This window comes from Nymphaea colorata, chromosome 4 (assembly GCF_008831285.2).
Source record: "Nymphaea colorata isolate Beijing-Zhang1983 chromosome 4, ASM883128v2, whole genome shotgun sequence".
NCBI lineage: Eukaryota > Viridiplantae > Streptophyta > Magnoliopsida > Nymphaeales > Nymphaeaceae > Nymphaea > Nymphaea colorata.
This window is the reverse complement of record NC_045141.1, coordinates 26,786,316-26,814,045: the sequence shown is the minus strand read 5'-3', so window position 1 is coordinate 26,814,045 and position 27,730 is coordinate 26,786,316. Positions and strand designations below refer to the sequence as shown.

The 27,730-nt window shown below is 39.2% G+C and overlaps 2 protein-coding genes across 3 annotated transcripts; both read right to left on the bottom strand.

The window, feature by feature from the left end:
• On the bottom strand, nucleotides 1-10,648 carry LOC116252377 (probable LRR receptor-like serine/threonine-protein kinase At1g05700). Of its 2 annotated transcripts, none has more exons than XM_031626581.2 (14): nucleotides 10,517-10,648; nucleotides 9,328-9,868; nucleotides 7,846-8,318; nucleotides 7,211-7,346; nucleotides 7,048-7,119; nucleotides 6,892-6,963; nucleotides 6,718-6,798; nucleotides 3,200-3,363; nucleotides 2,904-3,127; nucleotides 2,685-2,811; nucleotides 2,375-2,437; nucleotides 2,101-2,290; nucleotides 1,552-1,684; nucleotides 1-466 (listed from the first exon to the last, which is right to left on the bottom strand). In XM_031626581.2, the coding sequence occupies exons 1-14, from the start codon at nucleotides 10,605-10,607 to the stop codon at nucleotides 185-187; spliced, it is 2,649 nt and encodes an 882-aa protein (XP_031482441.2). In that variant the 5' UTR covers nucleotides 10,608-10,648; the 3' UTR covers nucleotides 1-184. The 2 variants fall into 2 exon arrangements, with proteins under 2 accessions (XP_031482441.2, XP_031482443.2); XM_031626583.2 differs by having other exon boundaries at nucleotides 2,375-2,428.
• A 5,352-nt stretch (nucleotides 10,649-16,000) lies between these two features.
• LOC116253297 (putative leucine-rich repeat receptor-like serine/threonine-protein kinase At2g04300) lies at nucleotides 16,001-24,517 on the bottom strand. Its single transcript, XM_050077606.1, has 12 exons — nucleotides 24,075-24,517; nucleotides 22,373-22,878; nucleotides 21,891-22,026; nucleotides 21,728-21,799; nucleotides 21,566-21,640; nucleotides 20,640-20,788; nucleotides 20,302-20,492; nucleotides 20,091-20,217; nucleotides 18,681-18,743; nucleotides 18,413-18,602; nucleotides 17,797-17,929; nucleotides 16,001-16,306 (listed from the first exon to the last, which is right to left on the bottom strand). Exons 1-12 carry the CDS (start codon nucleotides 24,515-24,517, stop codon nucleotides 16,001-16,003), a joined length of 2,391 nt encoding a protein of 796 aa, XP_049933563.1.
• Between the last annotated feature and the right edge of the window lie 3,213 nt (nucleotides 24,518-27,730).

Genomic DNA, 27,730 nt, shown 5'->3' with positions numbered 1-27,730 from the left:
TTAGTCCCGATCAGGACCAATGCCAACATATCAAATCCAAAACACAGACATGGAGTTTTTATTCTAATGAACCCAAGTGTCCAGGCAAGAGTGGATCGAACATTAGATAAAAACCTATAAGGTGTTTAATGCATCCAACGAACCTTGTGACAAATGCTAGGGAAGAGAGTTGACGAGTTAAGTTTTACAGTGAAGTAGGAAATGGAAGCACCATGGGAGCAGATCCAGAACTTTGGGAATAGTTGCACTCCTCTAGTTCGTGTTGGACCTGCGTTGGTCCGCACAACATAATGACTTCTTTTAGTTCTGTTACTACGTAACTCATATTTGGCCTGTTGATGCCCTTATCTCTAGTGCACAGCAATGCCAAGTCCACTACCCTCCACAATGAACCAACATCATATCTCCCACAAAGTCTTGGATCTGCAACATTTGCATGATTCCTTCTTAAAACATTTTGCTGTACCTGCACGAATAAAAAGATTTATGTTTGACTAATCAAATCCAAAATATGGATCCATCAAAGTTCCATAACTTAAGCATACGAACAAAACGCAGAGAAGCATTGGACTTGAACATTTGCAATATGTTACCACACAAAAAGCAGAAAACAACAGGTCTGAAAGTATTGCGTCCAACCAAACAAATATTGGAACTGAACTTCGTATTTTCATGTCATTGTCATATTTGTGCTACCATTCATGAATAATTGGAGTATCTATAATTTCACGACAGCATGATCATACATAATACATTCTCAAACTGCCGAAGGTCTACCATATAACAATATAATACTTTAACTAGATAGAGGCTATTCCAAGGAATGTTGCATCAAAAGAAAAGCGGCAGATTGCAATTAAACCACACAAGGCCTAACAAAAGTATAAACACAAAAGCAAAACTAAAAGAAAGCATTAGGAAACATTAGTCTTAAATATTTTGCTATTAATGACAATAACAAGCAATATGTGGACCAGAGAGCTGCCAACCTAAGACCCACCGTGTCATTCATGAACACTCTAGATGGTGAAAAGTAACTAATGACTAACTAGAAAAAGACAGAGAAAAAAAAAGAGATTTTGGCTAATATATTATTCTATTAGTAAAATTATTGGGGTAACAAATGGGCCTAATTTTCAAAGCTTGCATCGTTAATTTCTCTGGTGGAGCATGTTTTACATAATTGAATGTAATATTGTGATTGTTTGTCATCCAGATCAACATATTGTGATTCTTCTTCTTTGAAATCAACAACATAATTGATCTCTTGTTCTTTCATGAACTAATATTGATGCATCTAATATAGCAGAACACTTCCATGCATAAGCCAATATTCAAACATTTGATATTTGCAAAAAAGCATGGAATATCCACACCACAACATATTGCATTTTTTATGACAACCTTCACACTATATGGTGTTCCACCATTATGGAAATGGAAATAAGTTATAAATGTTAATGCATTGCAAAGAAACCAATGTTGCAAAATATTTGTTCAATCTAATAAAAAAAAAAAACAATGTACTATGGTACTTGGTTAATGTCATACCCATTCAACAATGTGAATTCTTTTGTTTGATGCCTCATCGATAACATGTAGTTTTCCCGAGAAGAGTTCTAGAAGCACGACTCCAAAACTATACACGTCACTCTTCTCATTTAACCAGCAGGATGTGGAATATCTGCAACAACCATAAATTCGACTATTAGGTGAAAGACCATGATGTACTGCTTTATGATATCACACGAAAGCGAATCAATATGGTACACTTATCCTGGGATGTGGCCTGGTATAGGAGAAACACTAGTTGGCCTACAAGCAACATGTGGGAAAAGAAGGGAAAAAGGTGAGGAAGAGAATGTTGTGTGATGCAATATGTTTCATGAGATCGAAAGAAAAGAAAGGAAAATCTGAAGAAAGTGTAACCCTCATATCATATATTGCAAGATCACCGCCTCAACATTAATTTCATCGACCTTCTAGAATATGTATTTGGGATATCTCTATGACTTGGGAAATCAAAGGTTTTCAAGAAAGATTCTGTCAACCTTCTCGGAGATTAATGTGTTGTACATACACTTTACAAGTAGAACTCACTCTGGATCCAGATAACCAGGGGTGCCCGCAACGACAGTTGATACATGACTGAAACCGTCGGGCATCCCAGACTTTGATAGGCCAAAATCTGCTATTTTGGCTTCAAACTTGTCATTTAGGAGAATGTTGGTGCTCTTTACATCTCTATGAATTATGGCAGGCTTGCACCCTGCGTGTAGGTAGTCCAATCCTGATTCACAAATCAATCGAAACCAATCAATCAATGGATAACAGAGAGAGAGAGAGAGAGAGAGAGAGAGAGAGAGAGAGAGACCTTGAGCAGCATCCAGTGCAATTTGCAGTCTTCGATTCCAATCCAAATCGACTTCTGCAAATCCTAAAAGGAGAATGTGAGTCTATGATAACTTGCCCATCATGTTGCTAAACTACATAGTGGAAAGAAAGTAGTGGTTCATATGATAGACAACGCCAATATTATAAACCAAGGTTTCTACAATTTGTAATTTCTGTAACTAATTCAAAAACTTAGTGCATTGTGAATGAATAATATATCAAAAGAGAAGAAGAAATGGGCCGCAAATGAGCAAAATGATCACAGAGATGAATGTGCCTGAGACTCTTACCTGACAAAGCTTGACCAAGATTTCCACTTGACAGGAACTCATAGAGTAAAATCATGTTTTCATCTTCATCACAATATCCAATAAAGTGTACAAGATTTCGGTGGTGAACCCTTGAGAGCAAAGCGACCTATAAAACGGAACTGCTTGATGCGACTCCAATTAATGAAAAAGCCACACATAAAGCAAGTACAAATTTAGACGATGTAACAGTGCCGGTACCTCGGTATAAAACTCCTTGGAGCCTTGCTTGGATTTGTGAGAAATCATTTTGACAGCTACGTCTTGCCCTTGTAAATGGCCGAGGTATACGGAGCCAAAACCACCTTGCCCGATTTTCTGTTTAAAATTGATGGTGATAGCGACAACTTCCGAGTAAGTGAAAACTTGGCAGCCAGTATTCTTGTCTACAGATCCTTTACTACTGCCTGAATATGCTTTTTCACCTACAGGAATTTGTAAAATAATGAAAGCTGACCACAATAGCACAATCGATCAACAAAATTTGACGCAAATACCAGGTGGGTTTCTTTTCTTCGTCTTCACAAAAATGATTGAAGAGGCTAGCAGCAGAAATAGTAGAGCAGCTGAAACGGTTGTTCCAATGGTGAGCCGTTTCCAGGATTGCTTTCGATGGGGAGTACAGACTCCCGAAGAGAGAAGCTTCTCGTTTCCCGAACTTCTGTAGTGAAGAAGGGGATGTGAAACAAAGTGGCAAAAGGAATAATATAGCCATAAGGAGGCAAAGTTAAGTCATAAATTGATTCACTAAAATGAAAAGCATAAGCAATAGTCAAATTTTGGAAATTAACAATGTCAGAATTGGATTTTGTGCAATTAGATTCGAAAAGCAGGTTAATCGTTCCATTTTTTCTCCCAAGTTTTTAACTGTGGAAGCTTACTTATCGTGTTTAAGAACCAACAAACTTGTTCATGGATCAATTCCTTTTAATACTCCCCATCGAAAGCAATCCTGGAAACGTTAATTAGTAAGCTCGAGAAAATCTAGACTTTTGCTTTAGATCACTATTCAGTCCTATCTAATCGTTAAATAGATCTCTAATTTTTTCTCGAATCCGGAGCAGATTCGTAAAAATTTCGGTGGAAAAAAGGTTGGCCACAGGCGCAAGTTTTTCGCTGAGGCTGCTTCTCCGCCTACTTTCCCCATCTTGCGTCCTCTCTTCAGCATCGCCATCGTCCATCTGGTTCGATCGCTGCTTCCTCAGGTAAGATCTCTCTCTCTCTCTCTCTCTCTCTCTCTCTTCCATCTTCTCCATCCACCGCTCTAAGCCGAATGATTCTTCCATTTCCCAAGACGAGTCAAATCTCACCACAGAATGCCATTACCTCTCATCAAACCACCAAAAAGAAGAGCAGAAACTGTGGAATGGAACTATGTCATGAGGAACCATGTTTCATTGTGTTCATTCCAGGAAGCTATTACCACCTACCATGGTATTGCAAGGCGCAGATTCTTTTGCCTAACTTGGGTACATTGTTGTTGGTGCTTAATGCTTGTGATGCCATGGTCGATCTGAAACAGGCCATGCTCACAAATGAGCTTCTAGCGACCTCCTTTCTGCTATCATTCCCCCTTTCGGTGGGAGATGAGGGCCCTCGATGTCGCGTTCGAAATGTTTGACAAAGTGTCTCAAAGAAAGTGGCAAACTGTTTTTCCTAGCAACCACCTCAAAGTGAGTTGCAGACGGATGAAAATTTTTTCTCCACGCCAATTGGTTGAGAGAAGGTCCAAAAGCGATTATGTTGCTTGGACGACACTGATATGTGATGCAACTTGGGATAGGTGGTCATTGGTACGTCATGTTGCATACAACCGTTTGTCATCTTTCCTTTTTCTATAAAGAAAATTTCTTCCTGTGTAAACTGCAAATCTAGTTTCATGAAAAAAGAAACATATCAAGTTAGTCTATTTATGTTGGCATATGGATTTATTATTTTGTCTTCATTTGCGTGTAACATGGTCCTTGGATCAAATATTTGAGAAGTATAATTTCTCAAATGTAATAAAAAACATATTAGAAGGTAAATGTAGCATATTTGAATGTAATTTTAATTCATTCTGTAATCCGAGTAAAGTGTGGTGATCAGGCTCATGTGAGGTTTTCGGGTATCCCAAAAACTACGTAGAGAAATTGCGGCAATTTTTTTTGGGTAAGCAACAAGCCTTCAAGCCTGATCTGGCCTTTTGATTGAACAAGCTGAGCTTCAAGCCTTCAACTAAGCCCCATTTTCAGTCAGCTCGTTCACCAGTGTTAACGTTTTTCTTTTAAAGTGTTTGATTAAAACCTATTTGGCATTATTTTTCAGGTTCATTAAACAAAAAAGGATACCAGATAAATTTTATGGACCCACAACCCGAAATTGGAAGGAATGGAAAAAGATACTCTTACACCCCATTCCAGAAACTTTTTCTTGGGTAAAAATTCAATGAATTTTTTCTACTGTCATCTAACCCCATAAGTTTTGGATTGTGAAGATTACATCTATATGGCTACAAACTTGACGATACCTAAAATATTGATCCCTTTTTGAAGTGTATGGTGTTTTGTGCAACTAAAATGGTTGTATCGGGATAAATTCTTGTCTGACTGTGTGTATTAACTACTTGCTCTCTCTCTTTTTTTCTTGCTGAAGCGTGCTTTGGGTGTAAGGCTGCTGGCCTGCCCATGGACTACTTGGGGCTTCAGATTACGTTGTTGCTTCCTACACCCTCCTTTTGGAATGGAGTAGAGCAGAAACTTATTGATCGCCTTTAATGTTGGCAGAGAAAACTGCTTTCTCTCTCAGGCCGTATTACTCTTGCTAGACACTGTCTTGCGTCTGTCTCCCTCCATGCTCTGGCCGTCTATCGGCCTCCTGTGGCTGTCTTTAGTAGGTTTGATAAGATTATTCGTAAGTTTATCTGGAATGGGGATCGACTTTCGGATCGCCTTGCGCATTGGGATGTGGTTGTCTTTCCGCATCTTTTTGGGGGTGCTGGGGTTACCAAACTTAGTCGGGCATACGAGTCTTCTCTGTGTTCTTGGTGGTGGCGTCTGGCAACTGAGCATTTTCCCATCACCCAATTCATTTGTTTCAAATTCGACCTGCCTTCCCCTAGCGTTTGGAATTGCTCCATCTCTCACCCCTCTCCGTCTCACTTTTGGAAAGACATGCTTTCTGCTTTTCCTCCGCCTTGCTGACCTCTCTTCGTCCACATCCCCTAACTGGTCTCTCTCACCTACCCGTGAGTTCACTTTTTCTTCTTGCTACCTAGCCTCCTTTGGTCCTTCAGTAGCATCACTCCCACCCCGATCCCTCTCCTCGTGCTATTGCTTTCGTCTGGCTTCTTTTTGCTGGCCACATCAACACCTTTAACCACTTACAGCGCCTCGACATCAGTTTGGCTAACCAGTGTCCCCTTTGTTTTGTCGCGGCTGAGTTTCGGGTCCACCTTTTTACCTCTTGCCATTTCTTCTTTAGTGTCCTAGCTTTTACCTGGCCTTCCCTTGTTAGTAGTCTTCCAAACCCATCATCCATTCGTCTTATGTTCCTCTTTTGTCCTTCCCCCCACCTGTCTGCTTCCTGGGGTCGTGTTTGGAGGTCGTGGCTCATTTCAGCTTGGTGGCGCATTTGGGAGGAGCGCAACAACAGTGTCTTCAGGGACACCTTATCTTCATCAGATTATGTGGCTCGTCTAGTGCAGGAGGATGTCCATTTTGCCATTTGGTTAAGACGTCGTGGTCTGTCTGCGGCTAGGTGATGGTGTCGCTCATTCCTTCTTCTATATTCACACATTTCTTCTCACTGTGCATTGTATTGTATATTTCGTCTTTTTGCTTTTGTTTTTGCGGATTGCTTTTGTATGTAGAGGACGTCTTGTCCCCAAATTTTGTTATATATTTTCCTCTCTCTCTCTCTCTCTCGTCAGCGCTTCCTAACAAAAGGTGCCATTAAGATAGCTGATTTGGTAAATTAGACAATCGGTTGTATGCCAAAAGAACCCAACATTTAACAAGTTAGTGAAGAGAATGACCTGAACTTAAGGCTTCCACTTTCCAGCTTCTTCTTGAGTTCATCAGGCATGCAACCACCAAGATCATTGTCTGACAAATCTCTTTATATAAAGATGGCAAAATGGAAGAATTAACTACTATCAGACTATACTAGAATACTGTATCCAAAGGAAGAGGAGAAAAGGAAAACTTACAGTATCTCCAACTGGGGTAGATTAGCAAGAAAGACGGGTATATTGCCTGTTAGATTATTGCCAGACAAATTTCTAGGAGCAGGACAAGCAATAATTTCATTGCGGTTAGATATGTGAAACTAGCTAGAATGTATATGGTGCATTTGCTTTACTCACAAGTTAACTAAGGCAGCAAAGTTGGCCAAACTTGAAGGGATCTGACCACTTAATCCACTGTTTGACAAATCCCTGGAGAAGTTACGACGCACATGAGCATCTTTCAAATAAGGAGAGGCTTTTTGGAGTACTAAGTTTATTCTAGTCATGTAGACATGCATACAATGAAATAACCCTTGGGGAGAATGTATTATTGCTGCAAACCAGGCCTTCCCATGTGTAGTTTAGAGGTAGACAAGGATCCCCTGTCCAGGTCTTATTGATCCGATACTCGTCCCTGATATCCACCAATGAGCTGGCTGCATAGACAAAAGTGGGAAAACTTCTAATTAGTACAAAGACACCAAAAAGATCATTAGTTTTTGTTCTTCTTTTATGTTTTTCCCTCAATAATCCACACATTTTATTCATTAACGTTCCTTTTGCTCTCAATTTTGAACCCATTCACTATGTTCCCTTTTTGCTCTCAATTTTGAACCCATTCACTATGTTCCCTTGAGGCTGTTTGGGAATAAGAACATTATGTTATTATTGTTTCATGTATTTAACCCAAAAAATTGGCGAGATTTTTAAAAAGTGTTTGATCTGCCTACTTTTTGAGGTAGGTATAGGTAGATGCATGAAAAACAATTAACTGGCAATATACTCCTAATTATGTCCGAAACAGAGGTTGCTGCACGGATATTTTAGCATTATGGCTAATGGAAAAGTCTTGAGCCCCGGAGTAATGCGTGAAGACAATTGGGTTCATAGGAAAAGCGTGAAGACAATTGGGTTCATAGGAAAAGCCTCACTGACCATCTGCATCATCGGTTGCAGAACCGGACAACTGCAGAACGGCATAAAGTTCCATCGCGTTTACGATTGGTGAAAGTGTAGAGCGTTCCGTTGGATTAAACTCCACCAGGTTGTTCTGCGATCGGTAGATGCTTGTGGAACATAGGGTTGTGGCAGTTAGATATGTAGGACTGAAGGCACCATGCCATGGTTTGGAATCCACGGTGATGTCGAATTCTCTGGTCTCGTTGGGCTCCAATTTTTTGAGTTCTGCAAAATGTATGCACATGAACAAGTCGGCATCTTGCGCGATAGTTGTTGAACTCCATTGTATTCCTCGTTTGGCGTCTAAATTGATATCAGCAGTCTGCATCACGAACGACGGTGGCACATACTGGTCATCTGTTGGTGAAATAGATTCTGTGGTATTGATAGAACCCAAACCGTTCGATACTGGGGACCACCAGATGCGATCCAAAGTATCATCGGGGAACCTGGATGCAAAACCAGAGATAGGCATGAGCATACATATATGCATACATGAGATCAGATGTTCATGGGTACGTCCTAATCTCTGAAGATGTGCTGCTCTTGTCTCGTTTCCTTTGCCATCATTTTTTGTGTGTCAAAGAGCTCATTCATTTCTTGGTTCCCCATTCTTTGTCTTTCTGAACCTATTAAAGGGATGGTGTTATATAAATTCGTTCAGAGCAGTAAGTTTTTCGTGCCCACCAAACATTGAATATTTTACCTGAAAAAAAAATTTCAGGCCATCAAACATAGCCTGATTAAAAAAAAAAAAAAAAAATCTTGACGGGACACTTACCTTGCATTTTTTTTCTTAAAAAAATCTTCCATAAAAAAAGTCATCGCCATCAAACGGGGTGTTAAAAGACACAGTGCACATAGGAATCCAAATAAAGACACATTTCTTTATTCACTTATCAGCTATGTTATGCACCTTGGAGCAGTTGGAGACCTCTTCAAAATTTAATATTGTGGTTGATAATATATAAACCCCCCATTAGAGAGATGCTCAAAATCATATTTCATATTGATTTTGGCAAAAAATAGTTCCTTCTCATCTATAGTAATGTTTTAGTGTTTCAGTCTTTCCGAAAGATTCTGTTGGAGGTAGAGCGTCCATATTCTTTTATATTTAAGTTTAAATCGTCAATACACAGAACAAAAAAAATTATAGAATCAGTAGTTCTCATTAAAGTTGGCCACAATTGGTTGATTCGAATCGAACTATTGGCTGATTGATTCAATTTACCAGACAAGCTGTGACGATTGATTTATCGTGATCTATATAACAGACACACATACGTATACGTATATTTCAGGATTCTACTTAAAACACACACGTATATTTCAAGATTCTACTTAATTTCAGATGTTTAAAAATCTCGATCTCATGCTTTGTGGTCTCAAGTTAAGTTGATGCGAAGAGATGCAACTAAAGTCAGAAAAAAGTCAACATCATTTTGCGAAGCTACGAACCTGTACCAGTTGCGATCCCGTCTTCCAAAATTTTGTCTAGACAGCATATTGAGAGCCAGTGTAGCATTGACGACAGGATAAATGGCATCGGGCATGGGGCGAAGCTCAATGGCTGATATGAAAGGGTCACGCTCGTTTGTCCTGCACAGGCAAAGCGTCAGGCAGCTCCTTGTTGCCTTCACTATGAACTCGTAGACCTGCCACTCTGATACCGAGGCATTGACCGTCTGCGCAAATGTGTTGTCGAGGTACAAATCAAACTGAGGGAACGAATTCAATCCATCGAAATTCCCATACAAGAAATTAGGCCGAATCAAATACTTGGAGCCGGGAGTGACGGGCTGCAACTTGTAACAAGTCCTGTTTCCCTTTGGGAAGGTCCTAACCTTCCAGAGGTATTTCAACCTGTCCTCAATATAACTGGAGTCGGGACTCTTAATTTCACCAAATTCCATGAGCTTGGAATCGGAAAAGTATGTGACATTAGTATAGGGATCTACATTACTTTCAAAATGGCTGCCGCAGTCAATATTTATGAATCCTGCACAAATTTTGATTAATCGCCTTAAATGTCAGGACAAAATCGGAAATCGAAAAAGATAAAATAACGGAAGCCCGACTCCTGTTAATTTTTTAATTCTCTGCTGGCTCCACTTCCCCCATAATCAATCGAGCATTTAAAACTAGTTTTTATCTGGATTCAGATCAGGATCTGAACTAGATGCAAATTTAGTGGAAAAGTGCACGTTCTCGCGACTTTTCTCGCGTGCTAACTTCTGTTGGAGTACATATGAGTTTTGGAGTCCGGAAGCTTTATTTTTCAACTGCAATTATAAGCAGCGTCTATTCAAGTCACTTGAGGCATGGTGGAAGTATATTGGATTAATTCAGGCATGTCGATATATATCTAATTCCAAAAGGCCGGATCCGTAGCCCAGGCACGGCCCCAGATAATAAGTTTCCTCGTCCAATTACTCGATCGGCATTTTAACGCGAATGAATGATCAGCAAATATGGAGTTTGCATGCATTCAAAATTCAGATATGATATGATAGCACCTTCGTGTTTTCCAGTCCAGATATGTTCAGGATCAACGGCCTAAAAATCCAAAAGCAAAAGGGAGGCCCAAAAGGTCCTCTTGGAATAGGGAAATAAGAGTTTTCAATTTTATGGTTGGAAGGAAGAGTACCTGCTGAGGGCTGCCCCATGGCGAGGGAGAGATGCACTAGTATTTCCCATAACAAGGAGCCAAAGATCACAACAGTGAGCAGAGTGCTCATCTTCCCCCCGAGTTTGTGCAGAACCCGATCTCTCACATACAACGGAAGCCATATATGCTCCCTCTACCTTACTCTTTTCCAGGGTCCCATTTCATTTTGTTGACAATTCTTTCACGCCTGTCAACTCTACATTCAACTCAAATCAGTCTTTTTCCGCTTTTTATTTTTTCCATTTTGTAAAAGACGTCCTGCTCAACCTTATTAAGCAGGTCCCAGAAAGAATGGGAAACTGATATATTGCCGGATCCCAGTTGGTAAAGTTGTTTATGCCTTACTGTTTATGCCTTGATAAGTTAAATTTATTTTGTTAAAAAATTAATTTTAAGCGATAATAACCACTTTTTCCATATCTTACATTGTACCCAGCAAAATGAGACCAGCATGACACCGACTTAATGCCGTGTGGTTTACAGGATGCCTGACATTCATAAACAAGGATTGTTTTAGGTCTAATGCTTCCCTATTTACGGTGGGTGGGAAGCTTGTTATATAAAATGTCTATTGCTTTGTTACTGAGCTGCACAACCAGTCGAGCCAACTCGGGCTCAGCTCGAGTAAACTCGACTCGAGCTCGACTCGTTTTTATACGAGTCAATCTCGAGCTTAAATGTAAACTTAACGAGCCGAATTTGAGTTAGACGAACTTGATCTTTATTTTTTTTCACTTTTTTATTTTTTCTCTTTTTTTTTGTTTTGTATTTTTTAAAAATTTTACGGACGCAGCCATACTTCCTTTTCTTTTTTCATTATTAAACCGAAATTTTATCATTTTCAATCAATCAATCACCATCTCCATTTTTCCTCCCCTTTTTCTCACCAAGTTCTCTTCTTCTGTTTCCTCTTTTTTTCACCCCCCCTTTAACCACTCCTCATGGCAGCAGGTGCCATTACCGAGGACATCACGATACCACCACAAAAAAGACGGGTGAAGAAGTAGTAAACGAACTTCCAGCTCAGTGGCAGCTTCTTGAGTCGAGCTCAAGTTGAAGATAAAAAGCTAGTGACAACTCGAACTCACTAAACATGAGTCGAGCCAAGTTCTAGCCAGCCAAACTCGAGCTCAATCTGTGTTGTTCGGACGGTTCATATCATCAGAACTTTTTGTGTATTTTTCTTTGCTTCCACATTTTAAACCTTTTCAACGAAAGGGAAGGAAGGGTCGACGAATAGATCACTCTTTTTTCCATTCGTCTCCTATCATTCCTTCCCTCTCCATCGACATCTCTCTCTCTCTCTTTCTAAGTTGGATGGTGAAGGTCGTTTGGTGTTGGAATACAGCAGAGTAGAAAATGCCATTTTATGGCAGCCCATTTTCATTTTAAAAGATCAGATATTTTAAAGCTTAAATGGTGATTCCTTACACTACTTTGATTGCTAAATGTGTTTAGATTGGAAATCACCTAAGCGTTTTAAAAGAGAAAAATCACATCTAAACTTTAATGGTTCAGAGTCGTCTCTTTCAGTTTTCACCTTTTCTGCTATATCTGTGAAAACGGAATGGATTCTTGCCTCATTCTTGCAGTTCTTATGTGCTTTCACCTGTTTATTAAAAGGTTTGTTAAGATTTCCAGCAATTGATCAAAGTAAAAAGCGGCAGAGATTTGGGTGGAAAAAGCAATCTGAATCATTGAAACAGCCGGCGACAACTATGGGTTTTAGAGATTTTGGGCATAAATTTCTTTTGTATTTTGGTTAGATTTGAAGGTCTTTTTTGTTGGATCTAATTTAGTGCCATAGATGTGTGGGTATGCATCCATGCCTTACAAGAGCTCCAATTTACAATGGTTGAACTTTCCGACATTCTTTACTTAGAGTAGAAGCATTTTGCACAAATATGAAAGCATCTTTATAAAATATTCAACATAATTATAATTCACACGTGCAGTAAGTCAAATGACTTACAAGTAAATAGGAATCCGCTCTTCAACAAAACCTAGGTTTGACACCAATTACGGGAAAAACTCAAAACCTTTCTAACAATAATATATACAGAAAATGTGTAGGATCGATCCGTTGACTAATTCGTTCAGCCATATATTTTGAATTTTCGTAGCTTGATGAAACTTTCGTATCTAAATATGCAAGACGATATACGTGAATTTATTTTTTTAACAAAAAAGGAAATAATTTCTTGAGCTAAAAGTTCAGGTTGTTAATCTTCTGTCGAATTTTATCTACACCTTAGCAAAGCATCAGTTTTATATGGATTCATAAATTTATGAGTATGAAAATCCCATCCATACGAAGGACCTTGTTAAAACACACACACATATGTATAATATAAATTGCATGGTAACTCTAGCTTTTGATAGTTATCCAGCCATCTACTCAACACATTTGTTGCATTATGATAGGTAAATAAGAGAAAAATAAAAAAAGGCGATGAACATTTTCATAACATAGTAAAAGTTCATACCTTTTTCTCACTCATATGTAGATTGTGCCATTGTGGCTGCTAAAGCTAAAGCCAATGATTATGTTACCTAGTTCTTGAGGTCTCAATTATGGAAATGCTTAGGTTACACCATAGTTAGACGATTGGGTGACGGTAGATAGTTGAAATCGTCACTCATTCACTCACTCACTAATATATAAATTGTGGCTGCTAAAGCCAATGATTATCGATACCTAGTTCTGAAGTGCTTAGGTTAAGTGTTCCTTTGCTAATTTTGATGAATGGACAAACATTATTTTTGAGGATATTTGAGAAATGTAGACAAGCTGTGTAGAACACCCGGTCTAAGACGGTCCCGTCTATGAAGGGGGAAGGGCAATGCGATTGAGTGATGTAGACAAGTTTGGGGGTACAACACCCGTCTTAGACGGTGCCGTCTATGAGGGGGCAAGGGCAAAGAAATTGAGAGATACAAACAGGTTATGTCAACATCCTTTCTAATTTTAATTAAAGACGCCTTGTTCTATTATCCCCAATCTTTTAATATAAAATGCAAACTCTACGTGTTTGGCTTGTAACTTAAAATGAAAGGGCATTTTTGAGTTGCGCTGCCCGTCTATGACGGGGTAAAGAGCGTAACACCAATTGGGAGATGCATAGGTTGTCAACACTCAACATCATGGCCCCGTCTACACTGGAGTGGGGGAAGATGCAGAGAAGCCATTCCATTATTGGTTTCGAAATTCCACCTTCTACCAAGACTTTCAGTATCAACTTATGTTATTAGTCAGACAAGACTTTGAGTATTATATGTCCTGGAATGAAAGCGAAGTCTCGGTGCGACAAATCCAATTGTTAAATGGTCATTGATTGGACCAAAATGCCTTTGCTTATTAATCTTTGAAAATGAACATGCCCTCGCCCTTCCATTCTCCTGTCCGAACATTGTCTCCCTCTCCCGTTCTACTGTTCTGGCGGTGTTTCTCTCTCCCTCTTGGCCATTAACGAATTAGGTCGGAACTTCCCGGTCCACTGTTTGTTGGGCATTTTGCTCACGGCGTGGGGCAGACTGGCAGTGCTTGTTGGAAGTTTCATATGTGCCAATAAGAGGAGAGAAAGAGAAAGAGCCGACAAAATGAAAATTCAAAAACCAAAAATACGGTGACAAGGCAATTGACAAAAATCATCTATGCCTTAGCAGTTAACTGCAAGCACTACCTTGTCTTCTCTTCAAAATCTCTAAAAGTTGGTTAATTTATTGGTCAAAATCTTTCAAAGATAAATATGAAAGAGGTGGTGCTCGGGAAAGAAAGGGAATGAACCAGGGAAACGACATAAAATCAATATCTATGAAACATACAATGATAATGATGGATGTCAGACCTCAATAATTTCATACAAAACGAATAAACAACAAACAAATATAAAATTTGTTTCAGGAGGGTTTCGGCCGTTCTGGAGGTTTAATACACCTGTTTAGGTGAAACTTTAATGCTGCTTAAAAGAGCACATTTTCTCCCTTTTTCGTTTGCTCTGCTTCGATGGAGAGGATGAGGAGTGTGGAATCACGCCCAATTTGGAAGTTGAAACCCACCACCAAAACGTATGCAGACAATGTTGCGAACCAATGGTGCCCTCGTTATTTCTTTTCTGCCGAGTTCTATATTACCAAACAAAAAAAGAAAACACAAGTGATGGGTTAAAAGCCCATTTCGAAAAAAGGAACGTGTTAAGCGGTCAAAATGTGAGGCCGTTAATATTGATCTTCATTCTTTTATTGTCGATCATTATTTTTAGGAAGGCCAAACTACAATTCCCTACAATTTTTATTGGGGTCGAACTATATTTTTCAAAATAGGCCAAAAATTCTTTTATAAATTATAACCTGTTTTTTTTTTTTACAAAATCAGATGCTTGGGGGCCGGGGGAGGAGATGGCCTCTGTGAGTGAACTCAGCATTCGTTAATGGTTTAATTCGGCCGGATTACAGCTAGCTTTCTTGAGGTCGAGTTATTCAGGCAAAAGGCTTAAAGCGATGTTAGGTGTACCTTTCTCCGACAGCTGTTTGAGCGGCGATGAGATTGGCAGGCACAGGACAACGGAGTGAGGCAAACGGTCTCTCGTGCAAATCAATGAGATTTGGATGGGACAGTGCTCTGCCTTTTGGGAGGTTGACACGGTTATTCTAGTTTTCAAACAAATTCATTCGGCCTTATAATTTTTTTAATATATAATTAGGTAATCCAAAACTTGGTAAAAAAAATCGTTTAGAAGTCCCACTATCTAGAGTCAAAAGTGATAGCAAAAGTCTAGAAGAATAATGTTATGTAAACAAAAAAAAAAGTCGAAAGTGCCTGAATGTGAAATCGATATTTAGTAAGAATGTTTGGTACTTAAGAGCCTCCATGTATATTAATTAGCATGAGTCAGCAACCTATGAGAGAAAGGCGCATGTAACGGCCTAAGATATGTTCTTTGACTTGAAGGGAAGATAAATTAATGACTAAATCTTTGATCTAATTGGTCTCTAATAAACATGTCCCTCATGGATTGGATTGGCTAGTCCTGTGAGACCAAAACAACTTTCCCTGACACAACTAAAATTTGAAGTGATAATAGACTCATCGTCGAGAAGAAAAACATTGTTACTTTGGTTGATTGGTAATGATTTCCAGGCAGTATTCTGTCTTGGCAAGCAAAGCTATAAGAAAATGCATCAAGCAACATAATGTTATTGAAATATGTAGTATTTGGAATGCGAAGTCATGTCCTCCAACAGAGCTATTTCTTCTAACACAAAAAGGGAATACGTACTTCGCTGAGATGATGACTTTCTATGGAAGACAATGCTAAGAGGAATATCTGAAGTTTGACTCAACATTTGTTGTCTGACACATTTATTACAAACTTACATTAATTCAGTGAAGAAAACCTGGAAAGGAAACAGTGAAGAATCAAGGATGAACGCAATGGAAAATGAAAGGATGGAGACTGCCTTCTATCTTGCCGATGGAGCAGCATAAATAACACTAGTTTCAGTATCCGTTCCCGAATTAAGAGCATATGCACCTCTCAGAGGTTTAGATGGTGATTCAACCTCCGAAACAGTAGTGAGCAAATATGATTCAATGGCTTCCTTCAAATAGCTAACTACTGTGCTCATGCCTGGTCTTTCTGCAGCTTTTAAGCTTGTGCATTCCATTGCTATCTCTGCCACCTGCCACATTGACCTCGCATCGTAAGCACTACAAAATCGTGCATCTGCAACACTTGCAAGATCCCCTCTCAGCAGCTTTGGACGAACCTATTCCAAAGAAGAAACATGAACAATTTGCACAAAATTTGCTATACTGCAGGCACAAAAAAATAAACAAATTCCAACAAGTTAACACTCGACACTAATCTTAATTTAGAGGTTGCAAGTCCACTTCGGGTATGCACGTACTTTCTGACATGTTAGATTGCTAGCTATATGCACGTATCAGATATTGAGTTGATCTATCAAATTCACAATTAGTGACAGCCTTTCAAGCTGATCTTTCAACAACACACAAGCATGCAAAATTACCAAATATGAAAACAGACAAATTTAATCATAAAAGTGATATTTTGATCGTTCAAATTGTACACCGATGCTTTTGAACCTAAGTGGCCTGTTTGGTTGGCGCTTCAAACCATGTGAATCCTAGACCAATTTTACAAGTTCGCATGTGTCAAAGTGTCCTCTTTAAACTAGACAGAAGACTAGGTCTTTCACATGGTCTTAGCATTGTCCTAACGGGTCTTAAGGGATGTTTATCTCTTAGTACTCAAGAACTGAAATTTGCAAATGATCGAAATAAATGAGTATTTTCCAAATACGACAACATAATAAAGCTAGCTCTGACCATTAAGTGTTCACTGCTATATCAAATTTATATCTCCATATATATATGGCAGCACCATGGCAATATTATGACATAGCAGTACCATGCCAATATTAAGACATTCTTCAGGTTCCTTAATAGCCACCTGCTGAGTCTGGTCACTGTTTTTTGTATTTAGACATTTTCCAAAATGCAAATACATTGACAGGGTACACAAGACTAGATAGAGTATGTGAAATGAAGTCTCTATGTTTTCTATAGCATATGACAAGCAATTGACTAGAAATTGGGTTTTCAAATCCAAAAATTCTCTTGGGATTCCTTTCCGATGTCATCTGGACTTCAATGAAGAGGCCGACAAGCATCTGTTCATAAAACAAGTTATTTTGAATGCTCTGCACAAATACAGGGGATATATGGTTCGAGGATATCAATTGTCGAACCAAGAACCTGGACATAGAAAGAACTGTGAAAATAAATGGTGAACATTGTGTTTGGTAGGACATGAGCGGAGGAACTAAGGTGAAAAAAATGTGAGCTTTTTAACGAAAATTTTTTTACTGCAATAATAGGTGCATTAACCTTCTGCATATTCTTGGGAGGATATTTTATTATGTCACTTAGTGCAAGGCATTCTTAAATTTCTCTGTAGATAAGCCTTCCATCTCGGAATGAAAAACTATATTCAAAACCAAATGTTGCCTAAAGGATGACTAATGAATCTCATCAAAGACAATTCTATATAAGATGATGAAACTCCAGAGTCTTCGAAGGACCAAAGAGAATGTTATTCGATATGGACTAGTACCACGTCGACAATGTAGACTTTTTGCAAGAGAATAAAACAAGAGATATATATTGCAGATAAACAATTGAAAATGATTTCCAAATTATTGAAGTGTGTGATTATTTCAGAAAGCATCCATACCCAATTAACAATATGAACCCTTTCTCCTGATGGTTCAATAATAATTGGCTGCAACCCACATATCAGCTCAAGAAGAACAATCCCGAAGCTGAAGACATCACTCTTTTCATTAAGACGATTTGTCGAGTAATATCTGTCACACAGAAAAATCAGTTTTGGTATATCAGGAAAATTAGACAGCTGGAACATGAAGGCAACATTATGCTAGAATCGACTCCAGGACTCATCTTCTCCACCTAAGACAAATGGATAACATTTAAGCTTCACCAGGTTTCCTGTTTGGTTCATGGCTATGAGCTTAGGCTTAGGATGATTCTGTGTCTTGTGGCCCAGCCAATTCAAATTACCATAACTCATTCAACTACAAATATTACAAAATTTAACCAAAAGCAACCGAACTATGTTTAAGTGCTAGTGTAACACTCCAAAAATTTAGTTTCATATCTAAGATTATAAAAGAGTTTCAGATTTATAAAGGCCGTTGTTAAGTGATTAATTGCCTTAGTTTTTAATCCGCAAGCGGGTTTGCTACAACTAATGATAAAATTTTACAACACTCCAGAAAGACACTGCAATAACTAATGTGATGGTGAAGGGTGTAAAGAAGCAAACTCACTCTGGATCCAAATATCCAGGAGTACCAACAACCTTGGTGGATACGTGGGTGACACCGTCCTGAAAATCGGTCTTGGACAAGCCAAAATCTGCAATCTTAGCTTCAAGCTTCTCATTCAGGAGTATATTGGCACTCTTCACATCCCTGTGAATAATTCCAGGATTGCAACCAGAATGTAGGTAATCAAGACCTGCGAGCATAATTTAGAATAAGCTTGATACTGAAGAATCATGTTGGGGGACAAAATACGCAGCTAAGAGGGACTGACCTTGTGCAGCACCGAAAGCCACCTTAAGCCTCTGATTCCAATCCAAACTCACCTCCGAGCGGCCTGAATATTTAAGAAGAAATGTAATTTCCAGTGCTCGATGTTTTCTCTACAGTACTATATTCCTGATTCTTTTTCCTCTGCAGTTAGAAATGTTTAAAAAAGAACTAGCAAAAACATCACCGACTGATAATTTTCCATTCCATTCATTAAAGTTTTCTGAAAATTTCCACTGAGGAATTTGCGTAAGTAGCAGTTTTTTTTATATATTTTTTCTCTGATGAAGGCATGTTTGTTACAGATGGACCAAGTTTTTGCTTAATTAGGAGATATTTAACATATTGATATCCGGAAACAAGCATAAAGCCAATACTTGATACGTTTGTTTATAATAGAACGTTAAAGAATAAAAAATAACTAAATTAGGGCATAGTATTATGTGAAGGATTACAAGATGTGACATGAAAAAACATGTTCTACAATAAATAACATATAAATACAAAAACTACAGTACCCATACATGCTCCTGATCGTATGACAATGGCCGACCTGCCATTCTGGTCTAACAGGTCTTGTCGTCGGGCATGGAAGTACAATTACTGTTCTTTTCTTTATTAGATAGGAAAATGTTCAAAATGATTGTAAGACTGGTGGCAGTGCAATCATCTTCTGATGAAATGTTGAACATACTTATACATGCCGATGTACTTGACTTGTTCAGCCGAGTTTTAATCCAACTTTGTGTCCAATCTGGTCACTGCAACTGACGCTAATGCTGTCAAATGTGTCGGCTGGGTAAACCATATCGGACGGGTCCAAAGTTGGGCATGTAATCTAAAATGATATATAGTAAAAATTATATATTTAGTTCTCACGCTAAACATAAAAATATTGAAAAGAAAGAAAAACAACAAATAATGAAAATATTAGGAAAAAGAAAGAAAGAAACGTTCCATAAATGCAAAAAAAAAAAAGGCACAACATGTGTCACTTAAAACATACACGATGTCACTAATTCGTAGGATTTTAAAATTTTTTGAAAAAATGCCGTACTTTTCCCCTTTTTTTTTGTTTTTTTTTTCAAACTCACCATTTTAAGCCCCAAAGAAACTTCACCGTTTAAAACGAGAAAACATTTTGTTATGATATGTATTTATATGTGCCATAGGGTTCCTATAAACAAGACTTCGCAGCAAATTGTAAATGCATGGGGAACCAGTCTAGAATATCATGAACTGACCATTTGGATTTAGTGTACGTCTTCCCTACCGGAAATGGTAGTTCTACAGCATAATCCTCTATGGGCACCCCGGTTTCCATGGAATCAAGACTAGCTCACAACTTTGGTGCACAATGGAACTCTTCCACATAAACATATTGGAGATTGATAAAATTTGGAATAAGAAGTACCTGATAAAATGTCCCGGAGGTTCCCTCTAGAAATGTATTCGTAAATCAAGATCATATTTTCAGCCTCATCACAGTATCCAATCAACGATACCAGATTTTTGTGGTGAATCCTTGAAAGAAGAATCACCTGGAAGAAAAAATATACAGATCTTAATTTTTCGCTCTATAATTCACAAGGACATCGTAAAAAGTTAATACATACTTCACCCACCTCAGTTTGGAATTCTTGAGATCCTTGTCTTGACTTACTAGAAAGTATCTTCACAGCCACATTTTGTCCACTCTGTAGATGCCCATGGAACACAGGACCATAACCCCCTTCACCAATTTTTCTACTGAAATTATCGGTAGCCTTTATCACTTCCTCATGAGCGAATGCCTGGCAACCATTTGGTAGCTTATCTAGTGTAATTAAAAACAAATAAGCATTAACACACACATCTTAGTGACAAACTGCATGAAGCCCTTTTCGAGGAACTTAAAATTATACAACAAAAAATTGCTCAAAAGGAAGAATCATATAGTACTAACTCAAGATACAATAATTACTTGGAGATTTTCTTCTCTTCGTCACCATAGAAGCAGCTAGCCAAAACACAAGCGCTACTAGCACCGCAGCAGTAACTGCTATTCCGCCAATTACTTGTATCTTGCTTTTTCTTATAGATGCATTACAGCTGCTGCCATTTACAGAAACGCTACAAACGAAGAAAAATAATCTGATTAATTTATTTGTAAGACCTTGGACAATAGTTTGGTTTTGGAATACTTGCACATGTAAACGGAAATTGAGTTGCAATCTTGACCCTCAATATTTAATTAGATAATGTAAAAGGGGTTCTTTGATACAGGTCTAGGGATCAAGACGAGTCAAATGACCAGATTGTTGTACTGGCACACTACTTCAAAATTTAGAAACGGAAGATGCACGAAAGCAAGACAGAGACCAACAATAGCTAGTCAATCATTAGCGAAAGTGATATTGGGAACTAAGAGATGCATCCACTCAGTTGGAGTTGGATCAGGAACGTATACTTTGTCCTCAGATAAACTACTTGCTATAAATGTTTTCCTGAAGGCTTTATCTGATTCTTCAGATGCAAGGTCATCCGTCTCACATAATCGCGAGCCAGCTGATTGATTTGGAGAACTGGACAATCAGTTATGCCAAATTTATAACTGCACCAATGGAGACTATAATGTAATTTTCTGCAACAACAGTAACTATTTGCAGACTATAATGTAATTTTCTGCAACAATAGTAACTATTTGCAGAGTTTCTGCGGAAACAAACCTCAATGTAAGGATTCCGTTTTCCTTTTTGCTGAGAAGATCATCAGGTACGCAACCACTGAGATAATTGCCTGACAAATCTCTTTATATAAAGATGGCAACATGGATGAATTAATAACTATCAAACTATATTAGAATATGGTTCCCCAAAAAAGCTGGAGAAAAAAAAAAGGAAAACTTACAATATCCTGAGTTGTGGTAGATCAGTAGCAAGAAAGATGGGTATATTGCCTGTTAGATTGTTGCCTGACAAATTTCTAGGAGCAAAACAGGCAACAAAACTTTTGCAGTTAGAAGTCATGTGGAAACAGCTGGAATAACTGCAGTGCATTTGCTTTACTCACAAGCTAACAATGGCAGAAAGGTCTGCTAAACTTTTGGGGATTTCACCATTTAATCCACTGTTTGATAAATCCCTGCACAAGTTATATATGCCATCTGAGCAACTTGTCAAATAAGCAATGGCTTTCTGCATAACTGAAACTATTCAAGTGTAGGCATGCTTACAATGAGATAACCCTTGGGGATGAAGTGTCATTGCTGCAAACCAAACCTTCCCATGTGTAATTTAGAGGTAGACAAGGATCCCCTGTCCAGACCTTAGTGATCTGATACTTGTCCCTAACATCCACCAGAGAGCTGGCTGCATAAACAAAAGTGGGCAAACTTTTAATTACTATGAAGACTCCAAAAAAGTCATTAGTTTCTCGTTCTTCTTTTAAGTTTTCCCCTTAATAATCGCCAAAATTTTGCCATTAATGTTCTTCCTCTCAATTTGAACTCATCCACCATGTTCCCTTAATTTACCAGCTGCGCAATTAGCTAGAAACCGACTCTTATGTCCGTGACAGTGGTAGGGGCACACAGGGCAGCAGATATTTTAGCATTATTGCTAATGCAAAAGGCTTGAGCCCAGAACCTGTTCTCTCATGAAGGGGAAAAAAACAAAGGGTGAAGGCAATTGGATTCATAGGAAAAACTGCACCAACCATCAGCATCCTTGGTTGTAGAACCAGACAACTGCAGAGCAGTATAAAGTTCCATCGCGTTGACGATTGGTGAAAGTGTAGAGCGTTCGGTCGGAGTATACTCCACAAGGTTGTTCTGCGATTGGTAGATGCCTGGAGACCATATGCTTGTGGCAGTTTGATATATTGGACTGAAGGCCTCATGCCATGGCTTAGCATCCAATGTGATAGTGAATTCTCTGGTTTCGTTGCGCTCTAGTTTTTTCAGTTCTGCAAAATGGATGCACATAAACAAGAAGGCGTCTTGTGGGATACTTGTTGAACTCCATTGTATTCCGATTTTGGGGTCTGAAACGATATCAGCAGTCTGCATGACGACTGATGGTGGAACATATGGGCTAACTGTTGAAGAAACAGATTCTGAGATGTGGAGACTTGGTGAGTTTAGATCCACTGTGGTGTTAATATGATCCAAATCCTTGGACAACGGGGACCACCAGAAGCGATCCAATTTATCATCCGGGTACCTGGATGCAAAATCAGATACTTTAGAGACAGACATGAGCATATATATACAACATGAATAGGAAAATGAAAAGTTTGTTTGTTTTTTTCTTTGTCTTCTTCTTTCTCATAAGGACAAGACATGAATAGGAAAATGAAAAGTTTGTTTCTCTCTTCTCTTGACTACTACAGGTGGGAGGGCGGCCCCTTTTCTATGAAAAGCGCATTAATCCGTCAAGCAGTCAAGAGAAGTTCTTTACCTGAAGGGCTAATTTTTTGCCATAATTTGAAAATAGAAATCTCACACTTTTTATTTTTAGGGTGTCTTGGATGTTGGTTGGTACTGTGTTGGACCCCTAGAGTGCCTTGTTGAGGGGGGTTTTCGGCATTTTGAAAAAACACGACTGCTTGGTTATTTCATTAAGTTTGGTTGGAGGGAATAATAGCACGTCCGGTCACGGGCAATAACTTTCTCCACTTTGGAGAGAATTCACTCTCTCCATTGAAAGAAAGGAAGTATGATTGGGTTGGCATCAGTGGTGTTTTCTTTAATTCAACCATTTAAGACGCAAAGACGTAGTTTACATGAAATCAAAATAGAGAGACCCACTTGTTCGTTTGTGAACCTACCAGCAGCGTAATGCACCTCCAAGCAGTTGGAGACCTCTTCAAAATTTAATATTACGATTCATAATATGTAAACCCCCATTAGATCGTATTCCATATTATGGCAAAAAATAGCACCGAGCATCTATAGTAATGTTTTAAGTCTTTCAGTCTTTCCGAAAGTATCCTGGTGGAGGTTGAGCCTCCATATTCTTTTGTAATTATTTAAGCGTAAATCGTCATATAAAGAATGAAAAGAATTAAAGAATCAATAGCTCTCATTAAGGTGGGCCACAATTGATTGATTCGAATCGGATTGTTGGCTGATTGATTCAATTTAGCAGCTAAGTCCAAGGTGTGAGGGATGATTCATTCTTCATTTTTATTTTAATATTTTAAAATTTTTCTTATTCTTAATTGTTTTGTACGTGCATACGTGTATATATGTACACACACAATGGTAAGTTATTTCAGAATTGAACTAACTTGGTTTCAGATTTTTAAAAGCACACACGTGTACGTATATTTCAGGAGAATTTTAAAAAGCTAGATATCATGCGTAGATAACACGAGATGCTACTCAATTCAACCAAAAGTCCACAACGCTACTAACCTGTACCAGTTGCCATCCCGTGTTCCAAAATTGTTTCGATACAGCCTTTTGAGAGCCAGCGTAGCATTAACAACATGATAAATGGCATCGGGCATGGTGCGAAGCTCAATGGCTGATATGAAAGGGTCGTCATGCTCATTTGTCTTGCACAGGCAAAGTGTGAGGTAGCTCCTTTTTGCCTTCACTATAAACTCATAGGTCCGCCACATTGAAATCGAAGCATTTACCGTCTGAGCAAATGTGTTCTCCAGGTACAAGTCAAACAGAGGGAACGAACTCAACCCATCGAAATTCCCATATAAGAAGGACGTCCGAAGTAAATACTTGGACCCAGGAGAGACATTTTCCAGCGTGTAACAAGTTCTGTTTCCTTTTGGAAAAGTCCGAAGATGCCAGAGGTGCTTCGGCCTTGTACCGATATAGTCGGAGTGAACGGCCTTCATTTCCCCAAATCTGGTGAGGTTCGAATCGGACATGTATGTGATTCCAGTGATATTATCCACGTAGCTTTCTTCATTGCTGCCGCAATCGATACTTACGAACCCTGCAGATATCGACAAGTGAAAGCATTAGATAATCTAGGAACTATTATATGGAAATTCATCCCACCTTCAAAATCATAACTTCAGATAATTTTTAGGCTGGTATTCAGCGCCTCATATTTCCAAAGGAAAAGTTCATCCGTAAGTTACTAAATTTTTGTGGGGGTTTTCCCATTCACAGTCTCCGATTACTTATTTCCCAGGTTCTCGCTTATCTTTGCAAGTTTTGTAATCATCCCATGTCGCTGCTTACACTCTGACTAGTGCGACACACACTCTACTTGTAGCCCTGAGAACAAAAGAAAAGAGAGAGAAGCTTCGACCTCTTCAGGACATCTCCCCTTCCCTCCTCCGTTCTGCTGTTGTCCTTGCGCTGTTTCTCCCTGTCTTGACCATTGATGAATTAGGTGGGGACTTAGCGGTCCACTTTTTGTTGGGGACTTTGTTCCTCGCTCCTGGTAACTAGATCCAGAGGTTTACCTTGTTCCAATGCTTCCTCGTGTATGTCTGTTGTATATTACGATGGATGGTAATTGTTCCAAGCTTTATATACGAGGAGGGATAGGCCACGAGTCCTGTTGTAGTTGTAAATTGTGAATCCGACTGCTCTTTATTTTCCATGGTTGGTGACTTTTTATTTCAAGGTGTTCGCCCGCGTCTCTTTTTACCATTTCGCCATGGCCAAACTTTGTTTCCGTTTATATTTGCACATTGTCTTTTCTTGAGAGATGGAATGGGCTTTACCGCATCGCGGTAAATGATAAAGGGATTGGAGCGTGGAAAATCGTCTTCTCTTCGTCCGCAGGCCCTTGAGAAAGTAGACTGGCTTTCCCTTTCTGCTGTAAGAGTTGGGGGGCTTTAAATTTTGAGGAGGAGGATGTCCTCCATTGGTTTCTTGTCTTAGATCATTTATGGCTTGCACTTGCTTATGTTTCTCTGTGCAATGAATGGAATTTCCAGCTGAGCCTTTTATTACAGGTGTTTTACTGCCCCTTGGTGAATTGTTTTGCTACGCCGCGGGATGATAAGGAAAGGACCAGCATTATAAGGGAAAGATTGTATCATTCGTATTAGGATAAAGGCAAAGATGGAAAAAAGCCTCACTGTCACACACTTGACGTGTGGGGTGAGTGTCTATTTATATTGACACATGTTAACGTTACATTTCCAGAGACGTTATAGCTAAGATACACTTGCCATATACAATATAAAATAGTAAATGGAGGATATTCATGTAACTGCAGATTTAGTATCCCTGTGATTGCGCATTGGAGAAGCTGGCTGTTGAACGTAAGCTGGGGTCTCATCTATAACGGTTGAAGGATAATTCTTAGCATAATTATCCTTAACAGGCCCCCTCAATTTGATCGTGTAATCTAAAACGTTCAAATTGGTTCTGAATTGGTCATGGAGTGCAACGTTTAATGGTTTTGTTAAACCATCTGCAATTTGTTCATTGGACCGAAGAAATTGAACGTTGATATGCCCTTTGCTTATATGGTCTCTGACAAAGTGGAAGTCGATTTCCACATGTTTTGTGCGAGCATGAAAAACAGGATTGGTTGCCAAGTAAAGGGCTCCAATATTATCGCACCAAAGTGTGGGAGCTGTGTCTGTTTTGAAGCCAAATTCTTGTAATAAAGAATGATTCCAGAGTAATTCTGCAACGCCTCCTGCTAGAGACTTATATTCAGCCTCTGTACTGGATAATGCTACAGTTCGTTGTTTTCGTGAGAACCATGAGATGGCATTGCCTCCAAGGAATAGCACACATCCCCCAGTCGACTTCCGATCATCCAGACAGCCTGCCCAATCGGCATCGGCATAGGCTTGGAGAGTCAACGGTTGGGAGGTTGATTTAAAACACAAGCCATAGTTGAGTGTACCTTGAACATATCGAAGAATTCGTTTGACCGCTTTCCAGTGATCTTGGGTTGGCTGATGCATGTATTGGCAGACTTTATTGACCGAAAAAGAAAGATCCGGCCTAGTAAAGCATGCATACTGAAGTGCTCCAACTATGCTGCGGTAGAAAGTTTCATTGTCATACGGGAGTCCTTCTTTATGAAGTTTAAGAGATGAACTCATAGGTGTAGTGGACGCCTTTGCATTTTCCATATGAGTGCGTCTAAGTATATTGAGTAAATAATTCCTTTGACTAAGGTAAATGCAGTCATTTAGATAGTGGACCTCAAGTCCTAAAAAATATGACAGGCGACCCATATCTTTGATAGAAAAATGTTGTTTGAGCTCATGAATCACCTTTAATATTACCTCATTAGATGGGCCTGTTACTAGTATGTCGTCGACATAAACGAGAACAAAAGCTTTGCATCCTTGAGAAATGAATAGAGATGGATCCGAGGTGGAGATATGAAAACCTAGGTGTTGAAGGAAGTTACTAAGGCGCATGTACCAGGCGCGTGGTGCCTGTTTGAGACCATATAAAGCCTTTACGAGACGGCACACATGAGTGGGGTGGGTTGGGTCTTCATAACCTTGTGGCTGCAGCATATAAACCTCTTCAGTTAGAAAGCCATTTAAGAAGGCATTATCAAAATCTAGCTGACGGATGTCCCATTTGAATTGAGCAGCTAAGGAGAGAAGCATGCGCACAGATGTGGGTTTAATGACCGGACTAAAAGTTTCATTAAAATCAACTCCAGCTTCTTGAAGATAACCTTTAGCCACAAGCCGAGCTTTATATCGGGCAATAGTGCCGTCTGGATGGTATTTGTGCTTGTAAACCCATTTGGATCCAATAACATGAAAATGATCCTTCCGAGGTACTAGTTCCCATGTTTGACTTTGCTGCAAAGCATGAAATTCGGTATCCATTGCCCTACGCCATTCTGCATACTGAGAAGCTTCCTTATAACTGACAGGCTCTTGACTATGGATGATGGTTGGTGACTTGATGGTGACAAAAAGTTTGGGTTTTAGGTGGCCAGTCATTGACCGGGTTATCATGGGATGTGTGTGAGAAGGTGCTGTCATGGGAGGTATAGAAGGTATAGAGTCATTGGATAGGGGAGGTGATGGATCGGTGGGGGGGGGAGTGGGACGTAGATGGTGGTGAGGGAGTTGAAGAAGTGATGGGTTCTTGATGTTGGG

Bases quoted from the DNA above. Each gene is read 5' to 3' on its own strand.
- LOC116252377 (XM_031626581.2), bottom strand. From the start codon at position 10,607: ATGAGCACTCTGCTCACTGTTGTGATCTTTGGCTCCTTGTTATGGGAA. The intron at 9,869-10,516 runs GTACTCTTCCTT...AAATTTGTGCAG, and splicing joins CATGGGGCAGCCCTCAGCAG to GATTCATAAATATTGACTGC. The intron at 8,319-9,327 runs GTTCGTAGCTTC...TTTTGCATCCAG, and splicing joins CGGGATCGCAACTGGTACAG to GTTCCCCGATGATACTTTGG.
- LOC116253297 (XM_050077606.1), bottom strand. From the start codon at position 24,517: ATGAAGGCCGTTCACTCCGACTATATCGGTACAAGGCCGAAGCACCTC. The intron at 21,800-21,890 runs GTAAGCATGCCT...TAACTTGTGCAG, and splicing joins TCCCCAAGGGTTATCTCATT to GGATTTATCAAACAGTGGAT. The intron at 18,603-18,680 runs GTCAGTCCCTCT...TTATGCTCGCAG, and splicing joins GGCTTTCGGTGCTGCACAAG to GTCTTGATTACCTACATTCT.